This window comes from Haliotis rufescens, unplaced genomic scaffold (genome assembly GCF_023055435.1).
Source record: "Haliotis rufescens isolate VD_foot unplaced genomic scaffold, xgHalRufe1.0.p SCAF_16, whole genome shotgun sequence".
NCBI classification, from domain to species: Eukaryota; Metazoa; Mollusca; class Gastropoda; order Lepetellida; family Haliotidae; genus Haliotis; species Haliotis rufescens.
The window spans coordinates 14,600,489-14,620,974 of NW_025963846.1; the positions used below are offsets into that span (position 1 = coordinate 14,600,489).

Below are 20,486 nucleotides of genomic sequence, written 5' to 3' on the forward strand. Positions count from 1 at the left end.
GTGTTTATAATGCACAATTTCTTTTTACATTAATGTGGATATGAATGATCAAAGTGCACAAGAAATAAATATGAACTATTGTTATTTTAATGTATTTCTACTGTAGATACGTCTGGTAAATGTAACTCATATAAGCTATTCAAAATCTCATATGTACACTAAAACATCTTTTGGTGTTAATCTAAGAAAATATGCACAGTTGCGATGTAGTTCCCACGAACTTATGATTGAATTGGGAAGACATAGAAAAATACATAGACAATTATGATTTTGCAATCATTGCAATATAGATCGTAACGTAATTTACTTCTTGTCAATATGAAGTAAATGTGATAATCTAAGCAGTGTATATTTAAAAAGATAAATCCCAATATCCACAAATTTGTCTCTGTGTTATAGCGCAAACCATTTCAATATTTTTATTTAAAATAGTGCAAACCATGTCAATACTTTTATTTAACATTTCATTTATCTAAATACCTAACTGGTTCAATATGTTTCCAAGTGCACAGAAATTCTATGCCCTTTGTCTGTTTAATATATTCAGCAAACATTCGGCGTATCCCCTCTTATCATAAGCCCCTCCGGGCAGGACTCTTAATCTCCAGCGCTATCTATAAATTTCAATTAACACCTCCTTGCGTCGCCGGATCTTACGTATATACATACACGTGGGACAATGACAAAACCCGACTGACATGGTCAACCAGGGAGACAGCCAGAAGGTAAGTGACAGAGCGAGTCTCCACCCGGGAACATTGGCCACTCGGTCCCGGTGTGTTTTCTGTCACGTTATTATCAACATGTACCTTTTGGACTTATTCCAAACCATCGACAATAAACATGGCTGCTGTCGTCTTAAACTTCACCCCTGAGTTTTGTCATCCGTCATCACCCTGAGCTACCATCCGAGGGCCGACACTTCCGCCTTTGGACATCTGTAATAGCTTCAGGTAACATTGATGTTATGGGAAATTTGTCTGGACATAGTCATCATGCCATGTCTGTTAGAAAGTAATTTATATTTTTTACAAGCGCTTCCTAAATGCTTTGTACTATGGCCTTTTGACTCATAGTGTCTTATGAATAAATTATCTTTAAATGTATATGATATGATATGACAGACAGACAGACGGACGGACGGACGGACGGACAGACAGACAGACAGACAGACAGATAGACAGACAGGCAGAGTATTCCAACAACAGGCCACCGGCCCATGATACATTAAGGATTCTGTTGAAGATAAATAAATAAATATAAATAAATAAAATAGGAGCAATATAATGTCTTGTTGATTTCATAAAATCAGTTACAGATTTATTATATCTTAAATTGTGCAAACTCATAAGGACTTCCTCATCAGCGAAAGGCATGTTAAGATCATCACATGCAGTAGAACATGGATAAAAAGAACTACAAGGGACCGGAGAAATCAGTTCGTTATATACGTTGTTCGTATTCTGTATATTTGTGTTATATAAAGCTGGATCCTCGCCATGTATATCTGATATCAGAGAGTTATAATCACAATCGGTGTGTTTCTCAATTCTGAGAAGATTTGGAAATGATCAAGCCACTGGTCTGGGGTAGCAACATTCGATATTCCCTAGACACATCTACAATTTTTTGGGTTGTTCCTATCAATAACCAGCTCATTCCTTTGTTTCTCATAATAATCTTCTCCTTTGGTGGCGCATTCGGGTAGTCTAGTGGTTAAAGCGTTCGCTCGTGACGCCGAAGACCCGCGTTTGATTCCCGACATGGGTACGATAAGTGAAGCCCATTTCTGGTGTCCCTCGCTGGAATATTGCTAAAAGCGGCGTAAAACCATACGCACTCTCCTTTGGTAGAAAATAAAGTAATAAACAATCTACGTAGCACTCTGAAGTTGTCAATACCCTCTTATAGTCTCGGTGAGCTCTTGAAGCTGCATATTGTTTTGTTTAATAGTCTCACACTCTTCATCCCACCATGGAGGATGCTTCTGTGTTGTCATAACGTAACTGTTAGCCATTAATACCTTTTGGTATGGCATGCAGAAGATTGGTACAAGTCTGTCAGTACCCTGTGTTATCTGTATTCACTTCAATCAGATACATCAGCTCTTTATACATTGGGAAATATAACGCTTGAAAAGTGTTTAGAAACTGCTGTGATTATCATCATTCCACTCATATCATATTAACTCATATTATGTAAACAGAACAGAACAATGGGAAATGAGTAGAGTCGTCTCTATGATGAAGTCAAAATCAGAAAAGTGAGTAAACAGCCCAGACCTAACAATACTGTAATCCACTACACTTTGCCCATTGTGAGTAACACAAGTAAACGGACAAGCAGTATTCAATGTGTGAGTGAGTGAGTGAGTATGGTTTTACGCCGCTTTTAGCAATATCCCAGCAATATCACGGCGGGGGACACCAGAAATGGGCTTCACACAATGTACCCATGTCGGGAATCGAACCCGGGACTTCGGCGTGACAAGCGAACGCTTTAACCACTAGGCTACCCGACCGCCCCTATTCAATGTGAGTATGCCACAAGTACATCGGAGGTCTGCAAGCTTTAAACCAAATTTGAGTTTAGTTATTTTTTGTTGATCTGGGGACATGAAAATTATAAAAAAAATATCACTCGGATAATCATTAGAATAGTCAACAGCGTATCGGGTATGTGAGCCAGGCAATCTTTCATTCTAGCATTAAAGTCTCCCAGCAAAATTATATCAGATTCGGGGTAGTCAGCTGCAACAGTTTCCATGTACACACTAGAAGAGTTTATTCCAGCCATGTCATTGTTCACATATGAAGGTGAGTTTTCAGGAGATGTATACACAAAACATAGAAGTGTTTCACTTTTCAACCCAAGCAATGATGTCTTAAAATCGAACACAATACAGATTTGGTAATCATCATATATACGACATAAAGTGTCTCTTGTAATCAGAACTTTAAAAATAAATACTGTGGTCCCTCCCTCCGTTTCCTTTTGTTGTATGGACTGTTGAATGCTCGAAATCCGAACAGAAAATCCGTGAAATCAGCTTGTTTCTGGACAAACGTTTCAAACAATCCTGCAATGTCATTCTTGCTGAGGAAGTCTTTGAATTGCAGATCAGATGTGTATTTAAATAAGCCTTCTATATGCCATGAAGGTATGCTCAGCTGTGTTTGGCTTTGGCCATATCCTCATGAGTCGTTCATGTTGTTCTTGTTAGACGTTAGTATTAAGAATTGGAAATTGTGAAATAAGGGAATATTACAACTAACGACCTCGTTCCATTGTCCTCAGACTGCCAAGGGTCAAACCGATAACGCCTATCGGACAGGACCCGGATCTCTCATGGTGCGTGTCTGATAGAGTTAGGCAAACAAATATAAGACTTCCGGTTACGGTTCGTAACTGGTTGTAGAAGCAAGATGCTGATCATATTTGTGGCGGCTCTTCCGTATCTGATAGGTTAAGACACATACAGGGTGTATTGCCTATAAACAACTCACTACTACATACAGGCTGTTCCAATTGATAAGGTACAGAATTGCTTCATATGCAATATTTAAAACGAAATTTTTCATCATGAATTTCATAATAGGATTGCTAATTATAATAATGACAAAACGAATACAAGAAAATGATTTGTTTCATAAAGTATTAATCGAAAGTAGGAGTTGCTAAAGTGTTCTCTTGTTACGTTAAGCCCACTCACTCACTCACTCACTCACTCACTCACTCACTCCAAGCTTCCCACCCACCCACCCACTCACTCACTCACCCACTCACTCACCATTACGTTCTTTGGCATTTATGCGCTTGATAAACAGTGTTCAACATTTCTCGCCGTGTTTTCTTCCATGTATCATTTAAAGCCTAGTCTCTTGCATGTTTCATTTAACGCCTAGTCTTTCCTTTACGTAATCGTCATTAATTATATATAAAAATATGTGGTTTTGCACCCTATGATTGATGTTGTTAAAATGAACATATGCCTACACTCAAAATATCTCACCAGCAAACGTCGATCGTAACTATCGTTTAAAGGATTTAAATTGGGGTGAGTACTCCTTGTTAACAGGGGGATGTAGATGAAATTTAGTTTAGTGTTCAGTGCGTGTTGGGATCAATAAGGTCAGACCATATTTTCCCATTTCAAACATTTATTTTGGGCAAAGAAATGCCCACAGATGTTTCTGTAATTTGTGTGATATACAACTTGCTAGGCATAATTTTGATTTTAATCACTGTAATAAATAGGATATGTGACAGCTAGTTTGCCGAAAACAGGATAAACGTACATTAAAGTTGTGAGTGAGCGAGCAAGCGTGCATCCGTGCATCCGTGCATCCGTGTGGGCTTTATGTAGCTACAAATAAGTTTTGAGTGGGTATGGTTTTACGCCACTTTAAGCAATATCAGCAGAAATGGGCTTCCCACATAGTACCCATGTGGGGAATACAACCCAGGTCTTCGGCGCGACGAACGTTTTAAACACCAGGCTACCACACCGCCTAAATATATTTTGATTGATAAACCCAGTTCTAAAAGCTTCAAAAACATTCACATGCAAAATGTGTTGAAGTATTAGTAAAAGTGCATGTGTAAATGGGATTAAAACGCTATTTGAGTTAAATCACGGCGTGTCAGCTTCCTGTTTGAGCAATGCCCTGATCACAGGAAAGTGGGACAGGTCTTAGACCACCGTTTACCACTTTGGTGTAACTCACGAGCAAGGGCAGGTGAGGGCGCCAGGCCAAATGTAAGATTCGAACCCACCATCATATATGATCCTTGCACGACTAAGGGACGCTATTCTGCAACATCCCCCCCCCTCACCCACCACACACACATACCTTAAATGATTGAAAATGAAATTAGTATTCAAAGGTACGTTAAGGTATGTTAAGAGTGAGTGATGTGAGTGAGGATTTACGCATTGCAATAATGTTATCAGAACTGCAATAATAAACGGCCTGTCAGCGCATTGAATAACCGAAATGCGAATTTTAATCGGCTTTTTCTGTCCACTAAATGCTTAAATGCACTCCTTGAAGTTATAAAATGCCCGATCAATTGCTCAAACCAGTGAGATTTGAAGATTGTTGGTATTTGAATGTGTCTAATGTTAACAGAAAAACCTTAGTGACGCAGCTCGTACACACTTGTTAGAAACACGAGCATGGAGATGGCCTTACAAGAACTGTGTACAGCAATGTTTATCTAGACTATATGAACTCTCAACCCTTGTCCCGATCGTTAGCAGGTGGCTGTGACATAGGTCAAAAACTGGAACACACCGAGCCATGAAGCATTAAGATAATCTTTTTTCTCTATCACAGGGTGTTATTCAAGACGTCGACTCCGCTAGACTACTGAGCGTAATAGAAGACCCACATGTAGACGTTACGTCACAACCATTGACTGGGCACATGAAATAGGTAAATGAGCGACACACTTTCTCGGTGGAGTTGGGCACTGGGGTGGCGACAGAGAGAGAGGCTTGTCAACATGGACCCGATGGAGCTTGTATCTCGTTTCAATCGTAAAACTGTTCTCCAGGCTGTAGGGACATCTGTCCTCCTGTACGTGGTGTACCGCGTAATCAGGTTCCTGGTCTGGTATCGGCGTCTCTTCAGTTTCTTCAACAGGTGTCAGGGCGTCAAGGACTTCTCCTGGAGGACCGGCAACCTGCATTTGGTGAGCCAGTTTACCTCGTCCCTGGTCATTGTTGTTATAGGTCAAAGTCGACTAGGGTGGTGTATACAAATAGTTATATGTACTGTTACGTCTGTTACTGCTGCTGTTACTGCGTCGTTTACTGCTGCAAGTGGTTCTACTATGGTGTCTCTGCTGCTGCTAAAACCATCACTCTTAGTCAAGACAGGATTACGCTTCTGTGTCATGATAAATATTAGGAATGAATGATCATGAAATTAACCATTTCCGTGAATATGGGGAGAAAATGATTAGTTATTACAGCTGTTTTATAGTTCATAGGTGAGACCATACAAAAAACTTGGTGAGTTGTGTTTGATGATGGTGTATCTATGTGCGGCATTTATTGAGTTGTGCATGATGATTGTGTATGTCTGTGCTGCACTTGGTGACTAGTGTTTGATGGTGATGTATGTATGTGCTGCACTTGGTGAGTTGTGTTTGATGATGGTGTATGTATGTGCTTCACTTAGTGAGTTGTGTTTGATGATGGTGTATGTATGTGCTGCACTTGGTGAGTTGAGTTTGTAATGGTGTGTGTATGTGCTGCACTTGGTGAGTTGTGTTTGATGGTGATGTATGTATGTGCTGCACTTGGTGAGTTGTGTTTGATGATGGTGTATGTATGTGCTGCACTTGGTGAGTTGTGTTTGATGATGGTGTGTGTATGTGCTTCACTTAGTGAGTTGTGTTTGATGATGATGTATGTATGTGCTGCACTTGGTGAGTTGAGTTTGTGATGGTCTGTGTATGTGCTGCACTTGGTGAGTTGAGTTTGTAATGGTGTGTGTATATGCTGCACTTGGTGAGTTGTGTTTGATGGTGATGTATGTATGTGCTGCACTTGGTGAGTTGTGTTTGTGATGGTGTGTGTATGTGCTGCACTTGGTGAGTTGTGTTTGTGATGGTGTGTGTATGTGCTGCACTTGGTGAGTTGAGTTTGTGATGGTGTGTGTATGTGCTGCACTTGGTGAGTTGAGTTTGTAATGGTGTGTGTATGTGCTGCACTTCGTGAGTTGAGTTTGTAATGGTGTATGTATGTGCTGCACTTGGTGAGTTGTGTTTGATGGTGATGTATGTATGTGCTGCACTTGGTGAGTTGTGTTTGATGATGGTGTATGTATATGCTGCACTTGGTGAGTTGTGTTTGATGGTGATGTATGTATGTGCTGCACTTGGTGAGTTGTGTTTGATGATGGTGTGTGTATGTGCTTCACTTAGTGAGTTGTGTTTGATGATGGTGTGTGTATGTGCTGCACTTGGTGAGTTGAGTTGGTGATGGAGTGTGTATGTGCTTCACTTAGTGAGTTGTGTTTGTTGATGATTTGTGTATGTGCTTCACTTAGTGAGTTGTGTTTGTTGATGATGTATGTATGTGCTGCACTTGGTGAGTTGAGTTTGTGATTGTGTGTGTATGTGCTTCACTTAGTGAGTTGTGTTTGTAATGGTGTGTGTATGTGCTGCACTTGGTGAGTTGTGTTTGATGATGGTGTGTGTATGTGCTGCACTTGGTGAGTTGAATTTGTGATGGTGTGTGTATGTGCTTAACTTAGTAAGTTGTGTTTGTAATGGTGTGTGTATGTGCTGCACTTGGTGAGTTGAGTTTGTGATGGTGTGTGTATTTGCTGCACTTGGTGAGTTGTGTTTGTGATGGTGTGTGTATGTGCTGCATTTGGTGAGTTGTGTTTGTGATTGTGTGTGTATGCGCTGCACTTGGTGAGTTGTGTTTGTGATGGTGTGTGTATGTGCTGCACTTGGTGAGTTGTGTTTGATGATGGTGTGTGTATGTGCTTCACTTAGTGAGTTGTGTTTGTTGATGATTTGTGTATGTGCTTCACTTAGTGAGTTGTGTTTGTTGATGATGTATGTATGTGCTGCACTTGGTGAGTTGAGTTTGTGATGGTCTGTGTATGTGCTGCACTTGGTGAGTTGAGTTTGTAATGGTGTGTGTATATGCTGCACTTGGTGAGTTGTGTTTGATGGTGATGTATGTATGTGCTGCACTTGGTGAGTTGTGTTTGTGATGGTATGTGTATGTGCTGCACTTGGTGAGTTGTGTTTGTGATGGTGTGTGTATGTGCTGCACTTGGTGAGTTGAGTTTGTGATGGTGTGTGTATGTGCTGCACTTGGTGAGTTGAGTTTGTAATGGTGTGTGTATGTGCTGCACTTGTTGAGTTGAGTTTGTAATGGTGTATGTATGTGCTGCACTTGGTGAGTTGTGTTTGATGGTGATGTATGTATGTGCTGCACTTGGTGAGTTGTGTTTGATGATGGTGTATGTATATGCTGCACTTGGTGAGTTGTGTTTGATGGTGATGTATGTATGTGCTGCACTTGGTGAGTTGTGTTTGATGATGGTGTATGTATGTGCTGCACTTGGTGAGTTGTGTTTGATGGTGATGTATGTATGTGCTGCACTTGGTGAGTTGTGTTTGATGATGGTGTATGTATGTGCTGCACTTGGTGAGTTGAGTTTGTGATGGAGTGTGTATGTGCTTCACTTAGTGAGTTGTGTTTGTTGATGATTTGTGTATGTGCTTCACTTAGTGAGTTGTGTTTGTTGATGATGTATGTATGTGCTGCACTTGGTGAGTTGAGTTTGTGATTGTGTGTGTATGTGCTTCACTTAGTGAGTTGTGTTTGTAATGGTGTGTGTAAGTGCTGCACTTGGTGAGTTGTGTTTGATGATGGTGTGTGTATGTGCTGCACTTGGTGAGTTGTGTTTGTGATGGTGTGTGTATGTGCTGCACTTGGTGAGTTGTGTTTGATGATGGTGTGTGTATGTGCTGCACTTGGTGAGTTGAATTTGTGATGGTGTGTGTATGTGCTTAACTTAGTAAGTTGTGTTTGTAATGGTGTGTGTATGTGCTGCACTTGGTGAGTTGAGTTTGTGATGGTGTGTGTATTTGCTGCACTTGGTGAGTTGTGTTTGTGATGGTGTGTGTATGTGCTGCACTTGGTGAGTTGTGTTTGTGATGGTGTGTGTATGCGCTGCACTTGGTGAGTTGTGTTTGTGATGGTGTGTGTATGTGCTGCACTTGGTGAGTTGTGTTTGTGATGGTGTGTGTATGTGCTGCACTTGGTGAGTTGTGTTTGATGATGGTGTGTGTATGTGCTGCACTTGGTGAGTTGTGTTTGTGATGGTGTGTGTATGTGCTGCACTTGGTGAGTTGTGTTTGATGATGGTGTGTGTATGTGCTGCACTTGGTGAGTTGTGTTTGTGATAGTGTGTGTATGTGCTGCACTTGGTGAGTGCTTTGGAGATACTTGTATCATGCAGCAACCACACGGCTTCGTTCTAGTACCCGCAGGATTTTGAGAAGCGTGCCCTGGTAGACAAGGAATGGATGAAGAGGTTCCCCAAGTACTGTAGGATCTGGAGAGGGCCCCTCCTGCCTATCATCAGCGTCTACCACCCTGATACTATCAAAGCCATCATCAAGTCTGCAGGTGGGTGGCGCTGTGGATGCCGATATTCCGATTTCTCCTAATGAAAGCGATTGAGTTGGGGTTAACGCCGCTTTGAACAATATGTCACTTACGTCATGGCGTGTCAGCTTAATGTTGGAGGAGTGCCAGAAGTAATGTAGGCCTTAAACGTCATCTCACGTCATTCAAGCACGGGAAACGAGAAACATAATAAGGTCGAACCGGGATTTGGATCCACGATCAAAGGCCTGAGGGATGTAGCTCTGCACGGCGACTTCCAACACCACTGGAATACACAGCCCCTTCAAGTTGTTTTATTGATGATAATACGACGTATGTTTCCCATTTTGTTTTGTAGAAAAGTTAATGCCAAAATAAGTATCAACAGATTGTTGTTGTTGTTGTTTTTCCCCCGGAGTTTATTTTTTTAATTTTTTTTTCAGAACCAAAGCCGAGGGGTCTTTTAGGCCCATATGAATCATTAGTGCCCTGGCTGGGGGAGGGTCTCCTGATTGCGGGGGGACAACGCTGGTACCGATCTCGACGCCTCCTCACCCCCGCCTTCCACTTCGACATCCTCAAACCCTACGTCGACGTCTCCAACAACGCCATTGACACCATGATGGTATTACTACTTGGCAGCTCATGTCTTACACGTTGTTGAGTTATCACTCACGGCTGAATTGAGAAAAAAACGTTTATTGTAATGATAATAATAATAATAATAATAATAATAATAATAATAATAATAATAATAATAATGCAGAAGGCTGCAGTGTAGGGGAGACTTCACATTCTCCGGAAAGTTCTGGGTGGGTTTGACTAGGCAGCGCTTCCTGGGAGAAGTCCAATTCGCTGTGTGGGCTGCGTGTAGAGGGGGCAAGGGCCCTGAGCTGATGATGAGCCTAACCAGCCTGATTGGGCCAGGATCACCCAAACCCTCTTTGCTGCAATTTTTAATGTTAATCTGTAAAAATAATAATGAACATTGAATATGACAGCCTTTAACCTGTTAGGTTTCAGCGCTAAGAGTAACCATGTATCATGCATATGAATAACTCTTTGCACAGGAGAAGATTGACAAGCACGTGGAGGAAGGCACCAGTTTTGAATTGTTCAACATGATCAGCATGTGTACATTTGATATCCTGTTGAGGTGCGCCATGTCTGTCGAGGAAAACATACAACAACAGGGGTAGGTATATAAAATGTTGTTTTTTGTTTTCTTTTGAATTTTGATCATTTTTCTTCATGTGGCTATATATTTATATTTACTGTTTTATGTTTCGGCTTACTCCCAAAATTATAATAGTTGCATACAAAAATATAATCGCTACATTGATTTTATTTTGTGTTGTAGGAACACACATCCATATCTCAACGCAGTCAATGAATTACTTACTCTGAATGTAAACAGGGCCTTGTGAGTATATATGTCGGTTGCCATAACATAGTCACTTCCACAGTTCGCCATAGATATTACTATACGGAAATGGAATAAGAATCAAGGAGTTGGGTTGGATATTCAGTGATCCGTTGATATAATGTTATCACTGTTTGCCTTTTATGCCCAATGGAACCTATTTCAGCAGATAATCGAGGCGATGTTTTATATTTTCATACACGATGAGAAACATTTTTGAGTGAGTTGGGTTTAACGCCGCTTTTAACAGTATTCCGGTTATATCGCGACGTGTCAGCTTAATGTGGGAGGAAAGCCCGAAGTGATGCAGGTCTTAGACGTTTACCACTTCGGTGAAACCCACGAGCAAGGGTATGGTGCTGACAAACCTAGAAACATAATCGGGGCGAACCGGGATTCGAACCCACAATCATAGGTTTCTGGCGTACCCAAGGGACGCAACTCTGCACAGCGATTCGCGGCGCCTTAGACGACTGTCCCAGAAACATATTTGAGAAAAGAATGGTTTGGAATCAGTTGAATGTAAACTTGTGCGTTTGATGTGGATAACATAACTCTACAAGACATGCTATCTTTCAGCAACCCATGGCATGCTTTTGACTTCATCTTTTACAACTCCTCCGAGGGGAAGAAGTTTAGGAAGCATTGTGACTTTGTACATCGCTGGGCGGAAGACATCATCGACAAGAGGCGACAGACCTTGGTCAGTGTCTAACTTGAAAAACTATTTATATAATTCATTTCAATGCCAATGGTTGACAGAATAGGCCCCTAATGACATTGTACTGAGGATGTAACCTTGTGCTGTGTGTGTAAGATTGTGCTCCGAATGTAACATTGTACTGTGTGTTGTACTGTAGGTAACATTATACTGTGTATTTGTACTGTAAGTGCCATTGTACTGTGTATGTTGTACTCTATGTAATATTGTACCTTGCATGCTGTACTGCATGCAAAATTTGTACTTTGTATGCTGTACTGTTTGTAACATTGTACTATGTATGTTGTACGTTATGTACCATTGTAATGTGTATGTAACATTGTACTGGGCATGTAACATTGACCTGTGTTTAAGATTGTCCTATGTGCATGTGTACTGTCTCTATGCAGGAGAGAGATGGACCCCCCAAGACCCGCTACCTCGACTTCTTGGACGTCCTGCTGAGTGCCCGAGATGCTGATGGCAAGGGCCTCACCCCGCTGGAGATCAGGAATGAAGTCGACACGTTCCTCTTTGAAGGTATGAAACAGCAACTTCAATGTGTTCATGCAAACCATTAACATTAACTATCAAGTGGACAATATTTGAAGAGACCTGAGTTAGAATATTGTCTGTTTCCTTCAAGTCGACAAGTCTGTTACAAGTATGAAGATCAACTGCCAAGAGGCATGGGGTGAGGTGTTATGGGGTTTAACGTTGCTTCCAAGATTATTGCACTCATATTGCGACGTGCATGCACGTGCATGCACGTGTGTGTGTGTGTGTGTGTGTGTGTGTGTGTGTGTGTGTGTGTGTGTGTGTGTGTGTGTGTGTGTGTGTGTGTGTGTGTGTGTGTGTGTGTGTGTGTGTGTGTGAGACTGCTTGTACTAGTCCGGACTGAAGCCGATTTATAGTGCTAGCCCACTGAGATACCATGCCGCAGTTTAACATGAATACCCCACTCAGACACAGTATACTGATTCCGAGCCGTCCAGTCCTTGTTTTTGCCCCTTTAGGTAGAGCGCCAGACAGGGTAACAACAAGTACCATCTTTTAACGTCTTTTGGAATGACGCGCCGGGGATCGAACCCGGACCTTCCACTCTCCGGGCTGACGCTCTACCACTAGACCACAAATGCATAGGGGGGACAGGGGGACCCAGGGGCTTACAGCTTTGGGTTTTTCCCCAAACTACGCTGACTCTACGTGGAATGATTGGAACACTGTACTAGCGGACCATGATCACTCAACAACTGAGAGTCCAACAACGACGTTAAACCCAACTCACATTTTACCGAAGAAGCACGATAAGGAAACCATCAACGGTTCTGTCTCGAATTAACAATATTAAAGCCTAATCATATTACAGTAAAGTAGGGTTATAACGAACTCAAAGGGACTACTAATTTTAGTTCGTTATAACCGTAGTTCGTTATAAGCATATATACAGTATAACAACAGCAAAAAGTCGGGACCAAAAAAGTAAGTTCGTTATATCCATCAGTTCCTTTCAAGTGTGTTAGTTATAACCGTAGTTTACTGTAGTTATATGAGATATATTTTAGCAGATACATATTAATAGGGGGCTATTGAGGCGACCCAATCATATTCCAGTCCCAGAATGTATGTGTGTGTGATGTCAGTGCTGTGCGTGATGATTGTCTAAAGTAAGGGTGTGAACAAAAGCAATTGTGTGAATCAACATGCCTTGAACTCAAATTCAAATTCATTCTCACGAAATCATAACTTCAAATATTGTGCCATACTGTGCCTGTGATGATAATGATAATATAGATATTAATTTTAGAATGAACCACTGTGTTTCCTGAACAGGTCACGACACAACGACCAGTGGGATATCATGGACGCTGTTTACCATGGCCTCCAAACCCGAGTTCCAGACCCGGATACAGAAGGAACTGGACACACTGCTGGACGGAAGAGAGTCCAAGCACATCACCTGGTAGGGCACATCACATAATAGAACAGATCACCTGGTAGGGCACATCACCTGGTAGGGCACATCACTTGGTAGGGTACATTATCATCCGGTAGGGAACATCACCTGGTAGGGAACATCACCTGGTAGGGTACATCACGTGGTAGGGCACATCACCTGGTAGGGTACATCACCTGGTAGGGCACATCACCTGGTAGGGCACATCACCTGGTAGGGCACATCACCTGGTAGGGCACATCACCTGGTAGGGCACATCACCTGGTAGGGTACATCACGTGGTAGGGCACATCACCTGGTAGGGTACATCACCTGGTAGGGCACATCACCTGGTAGGGCACATCACCTGGTAGGGCACATCACCTGGTAGGGTAAATCACCTGGTAGGGCACATCACCTGGTAGGGTACATCACCTGGTAGGGCACATCACCTGGTAGGGTAAATCACCTGGTAGGGCACATCACCTGGTAGGGTACATCACCTGGTAGGAAACATCACTTGGTAGGGCACATCACCTGGTAGGGCACATCAGCTGGTAGGAAACATCATTTGGTAAGGCACATCACTTGGTAGGGCACATCACGTGGTAGGGCACATCAGCTGGTAGGACACATCACCTGGTAGGGCACATCACGTGGTAGGGCACATCACCTGGTAGGGAACATCACCTGGTAGGGCACATCACGTGGTAGGGCACATCACCTGGTAGGGCACATCACCTGGTAGGGCACATCACGTGGAAGGGCACATCACCTGGTAGGGCACATCAGCTGGTAGGAAACATCACTTGGTAGGGCACATCAGCTGGTAGGACACATCACCTGGTAGGGCACATCACCTGGTAGGACACATCACCTGGTTGGCAGACTAGTACTCAGCATCTTGTAGTACAACAGTATCTTGTAGAGTAGTACAACAATATCTTGTAGAGTAGTAAAACAGCATCTTGTAGAGTAGTACAACAGTATCTTGTAGAGTAGTACAACAGTATCTTGTAGAGTAGTACAACAGTATCTGATAGAGTATTACAACAGCATCTTGTAGAGTAGTACAACAGTATCTTGTAAAGTAGTACAACAGCATCTTGTAGAGCAGTACTACAGTATCTTGTAGAGTAGTACGACAGTATCTGGTAGAGTATTACAACAGTATCTTGTAGAGTAGTACTACAGCATCTTGTAGAGTAGTACTACAGTATCTGGTAGAGTAGTACAACATTATTTGGTAGAGTAGTACAACAGTATCCTGTAGAGTAGTACAACAGCATCTTGTAGAGTAGTACTACAGTATCTGGTAGAGTAGTACAACAGTATCTTGTAGAGTAGTACTACAGTATCTTGTAGAGTAGTACTACAACATCTTGTAGAGTAGTACTACAGCATCTTGTAGAGTAGTACTACAGCATCTTGTAGAGTAGTTCTTCCGTACCTGGTAGAGTAGTACTACAGTATCTTGTAGAGTAGTTCTTCCGTACCTGGTAGAGTAGTACTACAGTAGTACTACTTATGTAGGTTATTGTTGGACGACATATCAAAGTTTAAGATTGTGAATGATATGGAGGACCATTGTGTGACAAAGACCTTTCATTAAAGCCTCAGAAACAATCACATCAATCCTAAATAAATTTACTTCACCAAAAGACAGTGATAACTGTCTCTCCGCTTCCGAAGCAGATGGACATGGGTTAGAGGCACTCAGGGTTCCCGACTATAACGCCAAGACACATGGGTTAGAGGCACTCAGGGTTCCCGACTATAACGCCAAGACACATGGGTTAGAGGCACTCAGGGTTCCCGACTATAACGCCAAGACACATGGGTTAGAGGCACTCAGGGTTCCCGACTATAACGCCAAGACACATGGGTTAGAGGCACTCAGGGTTCCCGACTATAACGCCAAGACACATGGGTTAGAGGCACTCAGGGTTCCCGACTATACAACAAGACACATGGGTTATAGGCACTCAGGGTTCCCGACTATACAACAAGACACATGGGTTAGAGGCACTCAGGGTTCCCGACTATAACGCCAAGACACATGGGTTAGAGGCACTCAGGGTTCCCGACTATAACGCCAAGACACATGGGTTAGAGGCACTCAGGGTTCCCGACTATACAACAAGACACATGGGTAAGAGGCACTCAGGGTTCCCGACTATACAACAAGACACATGGGTTAGAGGCACTCAGGGTTCCCGACTATAACGCCAAGACACATGGGTTAGAGGCACTCAGGGTTCCCGACTATAACGCCAAGACACATGGGTTAGAGGCACTCAGGGTTCCCGACTATACAACAAGACACATGGGTTAGAGGCACTCAGGGTTCCCGACTATACAAGAAGACACATGGGTTAGAGGCACTCAGGGTTCCCGACTATACAACAAGACACATGGGTTAGAGGCACTCAGGGTTCCCGACTATAACGCCAAGACACATGGGTTGTTCTTAATTCCAACACGGAACCAAATCAATAAATAGAGACCCATATGTTAGGATTTAAAAATGTTTTAGAGATCTGCATTGGTCAGAGCGGCCACAGACGTAACGACAACTGAACAAAAACGTGTAAACCTGTGCCTATGTGGGATTCATAAGTCTGAAAATGATCATTATCAGTGTTCGCCTTTTCTATTTGTTACAAGGGATGACATCCCCAAGATGGAGTATCTGACGCGATGTCTGAAGGAAGGGATGAGGTTTCACTCGCCTGTTCCGGCCATTCTTCGGAAACTGGAAAATCCAATGGATATTGATGGAAAAGTCTTTCCAGTAGGAACCCTCGTCGGCATTAATATATGGAAGGTTCATCACAACCCGGAAGTGTGGGAGGACCCGGATGTGTATGATCCCGATCGGTTTCTGCCTGAGAACATCAAGAAGAAGGACACCTACGCATACATCCCCTTCTCAGCTGGCCCACGGTAATACTACATCACTGTCAAGACAGTCTCTCAGCTGGGTTAGGATAATCTAGTGGCCCACGGAAATACTATAACTGTAGTTGTGCTGGACGACTAATGCCTACAGCCTTACTTAGAGACACGTGTGTCAAGTTTAGGATCGCTGAGATTGTCTTGCAGCCCAAGGGCATGGTAGTGATAGTTGCTACTGGTTTAGTTGAAGATAGCGGAACAAGCCAGTTTCTTATTAAAGAGTGACGGGATGGTGAGTCAATACACGGGCCAGGAGATTAGTGGCTGATAGTGTAAATAGCGATCAACTCCATTTGGGGGGCGTACGATATCATTCAATCACCCGAGTCACTAATTTTAACACGAGGTTCTCGGGACCAACTCCGACACAGGAGGGGTAATAACTTTGCAATAAACGTGACGCGGGGTGGTCTCTACGCCACCTAAACTGAGCTTCATGATACATTGTTTTATCAAAGCGTAGTATATGAGTAGATCGGTACTCCAGACTGGGGCAAATACACACAAATGATTGTCCAAGTCCCACACTGTTCTCTTTGCATTTACCTTTGAATTCAGATTTCGAATTTTACTTTAAAACTATAATAAAATATTAAAATAATTTCAAAGCAATAAATAGTTTCAGCAGTTTCTGTTCTATATATTTCATTTCCGATGGGCAGACATTTTCCGGACATTTTCAGAATGTGATATTATTCTTTTTGATATTTTCGTTTCAGAAACTGTATCGGACAACATTTCGCCTTGAATGAGCAAAAGGTCATGCTTGGAAGAATTCTTGAAAGGTTTGTTTACTTTAATGAAAATATATATTTTATGTCATTGATATAATTTGAATCAACTTTTGAAATATGCTGAAGTACGTTTTGAAATTGAGAAATTAAATATGCTGGTTGCATAAGACAAATGAATATTTGTTTTGTTTACTATTTCAGATATAAGTTAGAGGCAGATATAAGCCACAAAGTCGGACGAAGGACTGCCGCCGTAATGAAGTCCACTGAAGGACTGTGGGTGTTCGCCAGACACAGACACTGAACATTCCAGCGGAACATATTGACACTGAACATCCCAGCGGAACATATTGACACTGAACATCCCAGCGGAACATATTGATGCTGAACAAATGAACCCTAAGTTGAAATTGAAGAGAGCTGAAATAGATGGACAGAAATTTTATTGCACTTTAATTGTCTTGGAATTATCACCAATGTCCTGTATACACTGTTTTGTCCATACAGGTTCTGACTGTCTGGTGAAGCTGGTGCTGTGATAGTTAAGCTGATCATGTGATACACACAGTAATCATGACATGATTGTGCAAGTACTATATTATTCCAGTGAAACTGTACTTTCTTTCTGTAAGGTTCCATTGTCATAAATGTATCAGAAGTGATAATCAGCATTTTCCACTGTTCCCCCGAGCAAATACCATGTTTGCATTATGAATGGTTCTTTTGCGTTGGGTTGTGTCACACGCAGAAATATCAGCATGACAATTCTTCGAACTGTCGATGCATAGCGATTGTCCTAGTGACATTGCATTGCATTAAGTTCAAATATCATTGGTTAACACTGTTATCTGTATCAAATCTGTCTTTATGTGAATGTGCATGTTCATGCAGTACCTAAGCAATCCAGAATGTCTACGCCATAAGCTGGCATCTTCTCGAGGCAAGAGAGTCCACTATCCCGTCACCAGACTTTGATATAGACTAGTGGACACTCTTGTCGGGGAGATGTGTGCTGGAGCTGATGGTATATTGCTCGACATGAAGGGGCAAAATCACAACTGGAAAATCGAAATCATCCCTCTTGTCGTACGGCTAGGTACAGAGGTTGTCATCGCTTTGAATATATATGCACATATCTAGATAAAACATTAAATATTCAGTTGTTTCTTTGATTTCCAACACGGGTGGACAGGTAAGATGAATATACCCGTGGGGTCATCTATATCTCTGAAACTGAGGTTTAACCTTTTGGCATCGTGTTAAAACACTCCATTCGCAAAGAAAAACACTTCTGCCAGAAGAGGGGCACAGGTCGTACCCATGGGGATACCTACGGCGTGTTCTTCAACTCGCATATTTCGATCTGTGATAAGCGATCTGTGACAAGAGGTGCAACTCTGCAAGCGGTGCAGTGAATTGCGGCGCCTTAGACGAGTAGGCCCATTTCCCGAGTCAGCAGTGATAAGTATGGGATGTTGGAGACCTACTCTTCTCGGACTCTTCTCCGGGAACTGGGTACAGGAGGGCATGTGCTGTCCCGGAATATCCACGGGGCACAAGTAAAGGGCTGCCATAGCGATCTGTTTATGACAACCTGTGTCGGCTAATTACCTTTAAGCCATGACATTTATATGTCAAGAATCTCACAATTGCTTTTACGATAACTAATTCCATCCATTGTTAATAATCATCCGCATCGCATTGTACATTGCTGTCAGCCACCCTAAACGAGCTGTGCAACTTTGTCACTCAATTAGTAATCCGTGTCAGGTGACCTTGACTGTCTAATCCTTGGGCCAGAGGCGCAGAGGGAAGGCCTCAGCCTCAGCCTAGCTAGGTTTGGGCGAGGTGCCCCAGGGGACTGACACAACATCAACTAGTGCCAAGCTATGTCGTCACTTCCTATCGAGGACTGTACCCTTGGTTAAAATGTCACCCTAGTTATAATGCCATGTTTTCTCTCAGAACGGAATTCCGCAGTACAAAACTCCCTGGTTATAATGCCATCATGGTTATAATGCCAATACCAATGTGTTTAAGAACAAACGTTCCAATTTCCCGATAGTAATGCCATGTGCATTAATTTTTACAAAAAATGGCAATGTTGTTAATATGTCAGAGATAATTCCCTTTTCTTATATGCACATAATCATTATCATTGTGACACGCCTGTACGTTGTTCAGGCTATAGGTAGGGTTGTCGACATCGTTAGAGTGGGACTATGCTTCCAGGTCTGCTGTACGCGTTTAGTATTACCCTGAAGGTGTTGCCAATAATATGCGTTGTCTGCACGTAGGTAATAACTAACTGTTAAACAATTGTGCATCACAATATTTGTATAAGTAGACATCCATAGGTGTCTTTTTACTAGAATCAAACTTACTGGGACTGTCAATTTTTCCCGGAGCACTGTGGCCTTTATGGCCTCATCGTGTGTTGCGCCATTGTAAACTCAAAGTCCAGAGGTTTTTCCAACTTTCCACACTGCGAAGGAAAACCTGCTGAATCATGATATGAGCATGGCAAATATATGGAACACAAACCTTTGCACAGCACTACTGTAAATAAATACAGCTTTGTACATCACGTCAGCTAGGAATCTAGTTATTGCTAATACATGTACATGTTCGTTGTAAACTGGGTGTGAGGTGAGGTGAAATGGGGGTTATGTCGCGTTAACGATTATTGCACTTATATAGCGACGTACATGCACGTGTGTGTGTGCGTGTGTGTGTGTGTGTGTGTTGCTGCCTGTACTAGACTAGTCCGGACTTATCCTCACTGAGATACCATGCCGCAGTCTCACATGAAAACCCCATTCATTCACAGGGATGTAACAATTTTTCCCGAAAAAAAGAGAGGAAAAGTCTAGGCGTGCCCCCCAGAATTTCTTTTAAACATTTGATTGCATTTTAAGCAATTTCGTGCAGTTTGGACAACATTCACACCAAGAAATGTAATAAGTCAATGGCAAAAGTTAATAAGTTAAATAAACAAAGATGGCAGATGCAGTAAAAGTCCGGTTTTCGATCATATTTTTTGGAGTGTTTTTTTTCTAAATCGTTGATTATATTTTTACGCGGAAGATGATTTTTTCAGAGGACTACTGTTTTATAAAACCGCGATTTTCCGCGTTTCCGCGGAGATTTCACATTCCTGCTTTCAAGTCCGGAATATATGTTCGCAATTTCACCAATCTCATTAAAATCGTATCACAGTTCTCGCTATCGCTAAACAAAGCGGCAGCGAGAACTTAGATCTTATTTTGATGAGATTGCAATTTCACCGAGTTGGCAAAACACGATTTCTCAGCGAGCTGTGAGCGGGCTGCATGGAAAATAATTTGTCCGCTTCTTAACCAATCAGAGGCTAGTATTTTCATGTAAAGTTAAATAGCGTCGGTTGATCATGTTATCAACCAGTGGTTTGTGTGATCCAGACTCGACTATTTCCAGGCCTTCGGGACATAGCTGGTGTTTTGTCGACGGTTGCGTAAAACAACATTCACTCACAGATGTTCAGACTAGTTCAGGTGTTTACAATAAATTCCAGCTCCTAAATCTAAATAAATGTAATGGTTGTTTGTCGC

General features: G+C 42.2%; 2 protein-coding genes across 4 annotated transcripts in view; both read left to right on the top strand.

The window, feature by feature from the left end:
• The window catches only part of LOC124136402 (ultra-long-chain fatty acid omega-hydroxylase-like), a 76,980-nt gene extending 58,925 nt beyond the window's left edge, over positions 1-18,055 (top strand). The window contains exon 12 of the mRNA XM_046502344.2: positions 17,203-18,055. The gene's annotated coding sequence lies outside the window, so the exon portion shown is untranslated. The remainder of the gene's footprint in view (positions 1-17,202) is intronic.
• Positions 1-18,055, top strand: part of LOC124136385 (ultra-long-chain fatty acid omega-hydroxylase-like) — a 55,110-nt gene extending 37,055 nt beyond the window's left edge. Inside the window, exons 1-11 of one of the 3 annotated variants that reach the window (XM_046502317.2) lie at positions 5,312-5,697; positions 9,019-9,166; positions 9,589-9,770; positions 10,216-10,340; positions 10,506-10,568; positions 11,148-11,271; positions 11,679-11,808; positions 13,102-13,231; positions 15,872-16,150; positions 16,882-16,947; positions 17,098-18,055. In XM_046502317.2, coding sequence (XP_046358273.2) covers positions 5,443-5,697; positions 9,019-9,166; positions 9,589-9,770; positions 10,216-10,340; positions 10,506-10,568; positions 11,148-11,271; positions 11,679-11,808; positions 13,102-13,231; positions 15,872-16,150; positions 16,882-16,947; positions 17,098-17,200 — 1,605 coding nt within the window. In that variant the 5' untranslated portion in view covers positions 5,312-5,442 and the 3' untranslated portion in view covers positions 17,201-18,055. Of the gene's footprint in view, positions 1-5,311; positions 5,698-5,831; positions 5,998-9,018; positions 9,167-9,588; positions 9,771-10,215; positions 10,341-10,505; positions 10,569-11,147; positions 11,272-11,678; positions 11,809-13,101; positions 13,232-15,871; positions 16,151-16,881; positions 16,948-17,097 lie in introns of those variants that run through there. The other 2 variants (XM_046502324.2, XM_048396904.1) reach the window with 2 other exon arrangements.
• Positions 18,056-20,486: the final 2,431 nt, after the last annotated feature.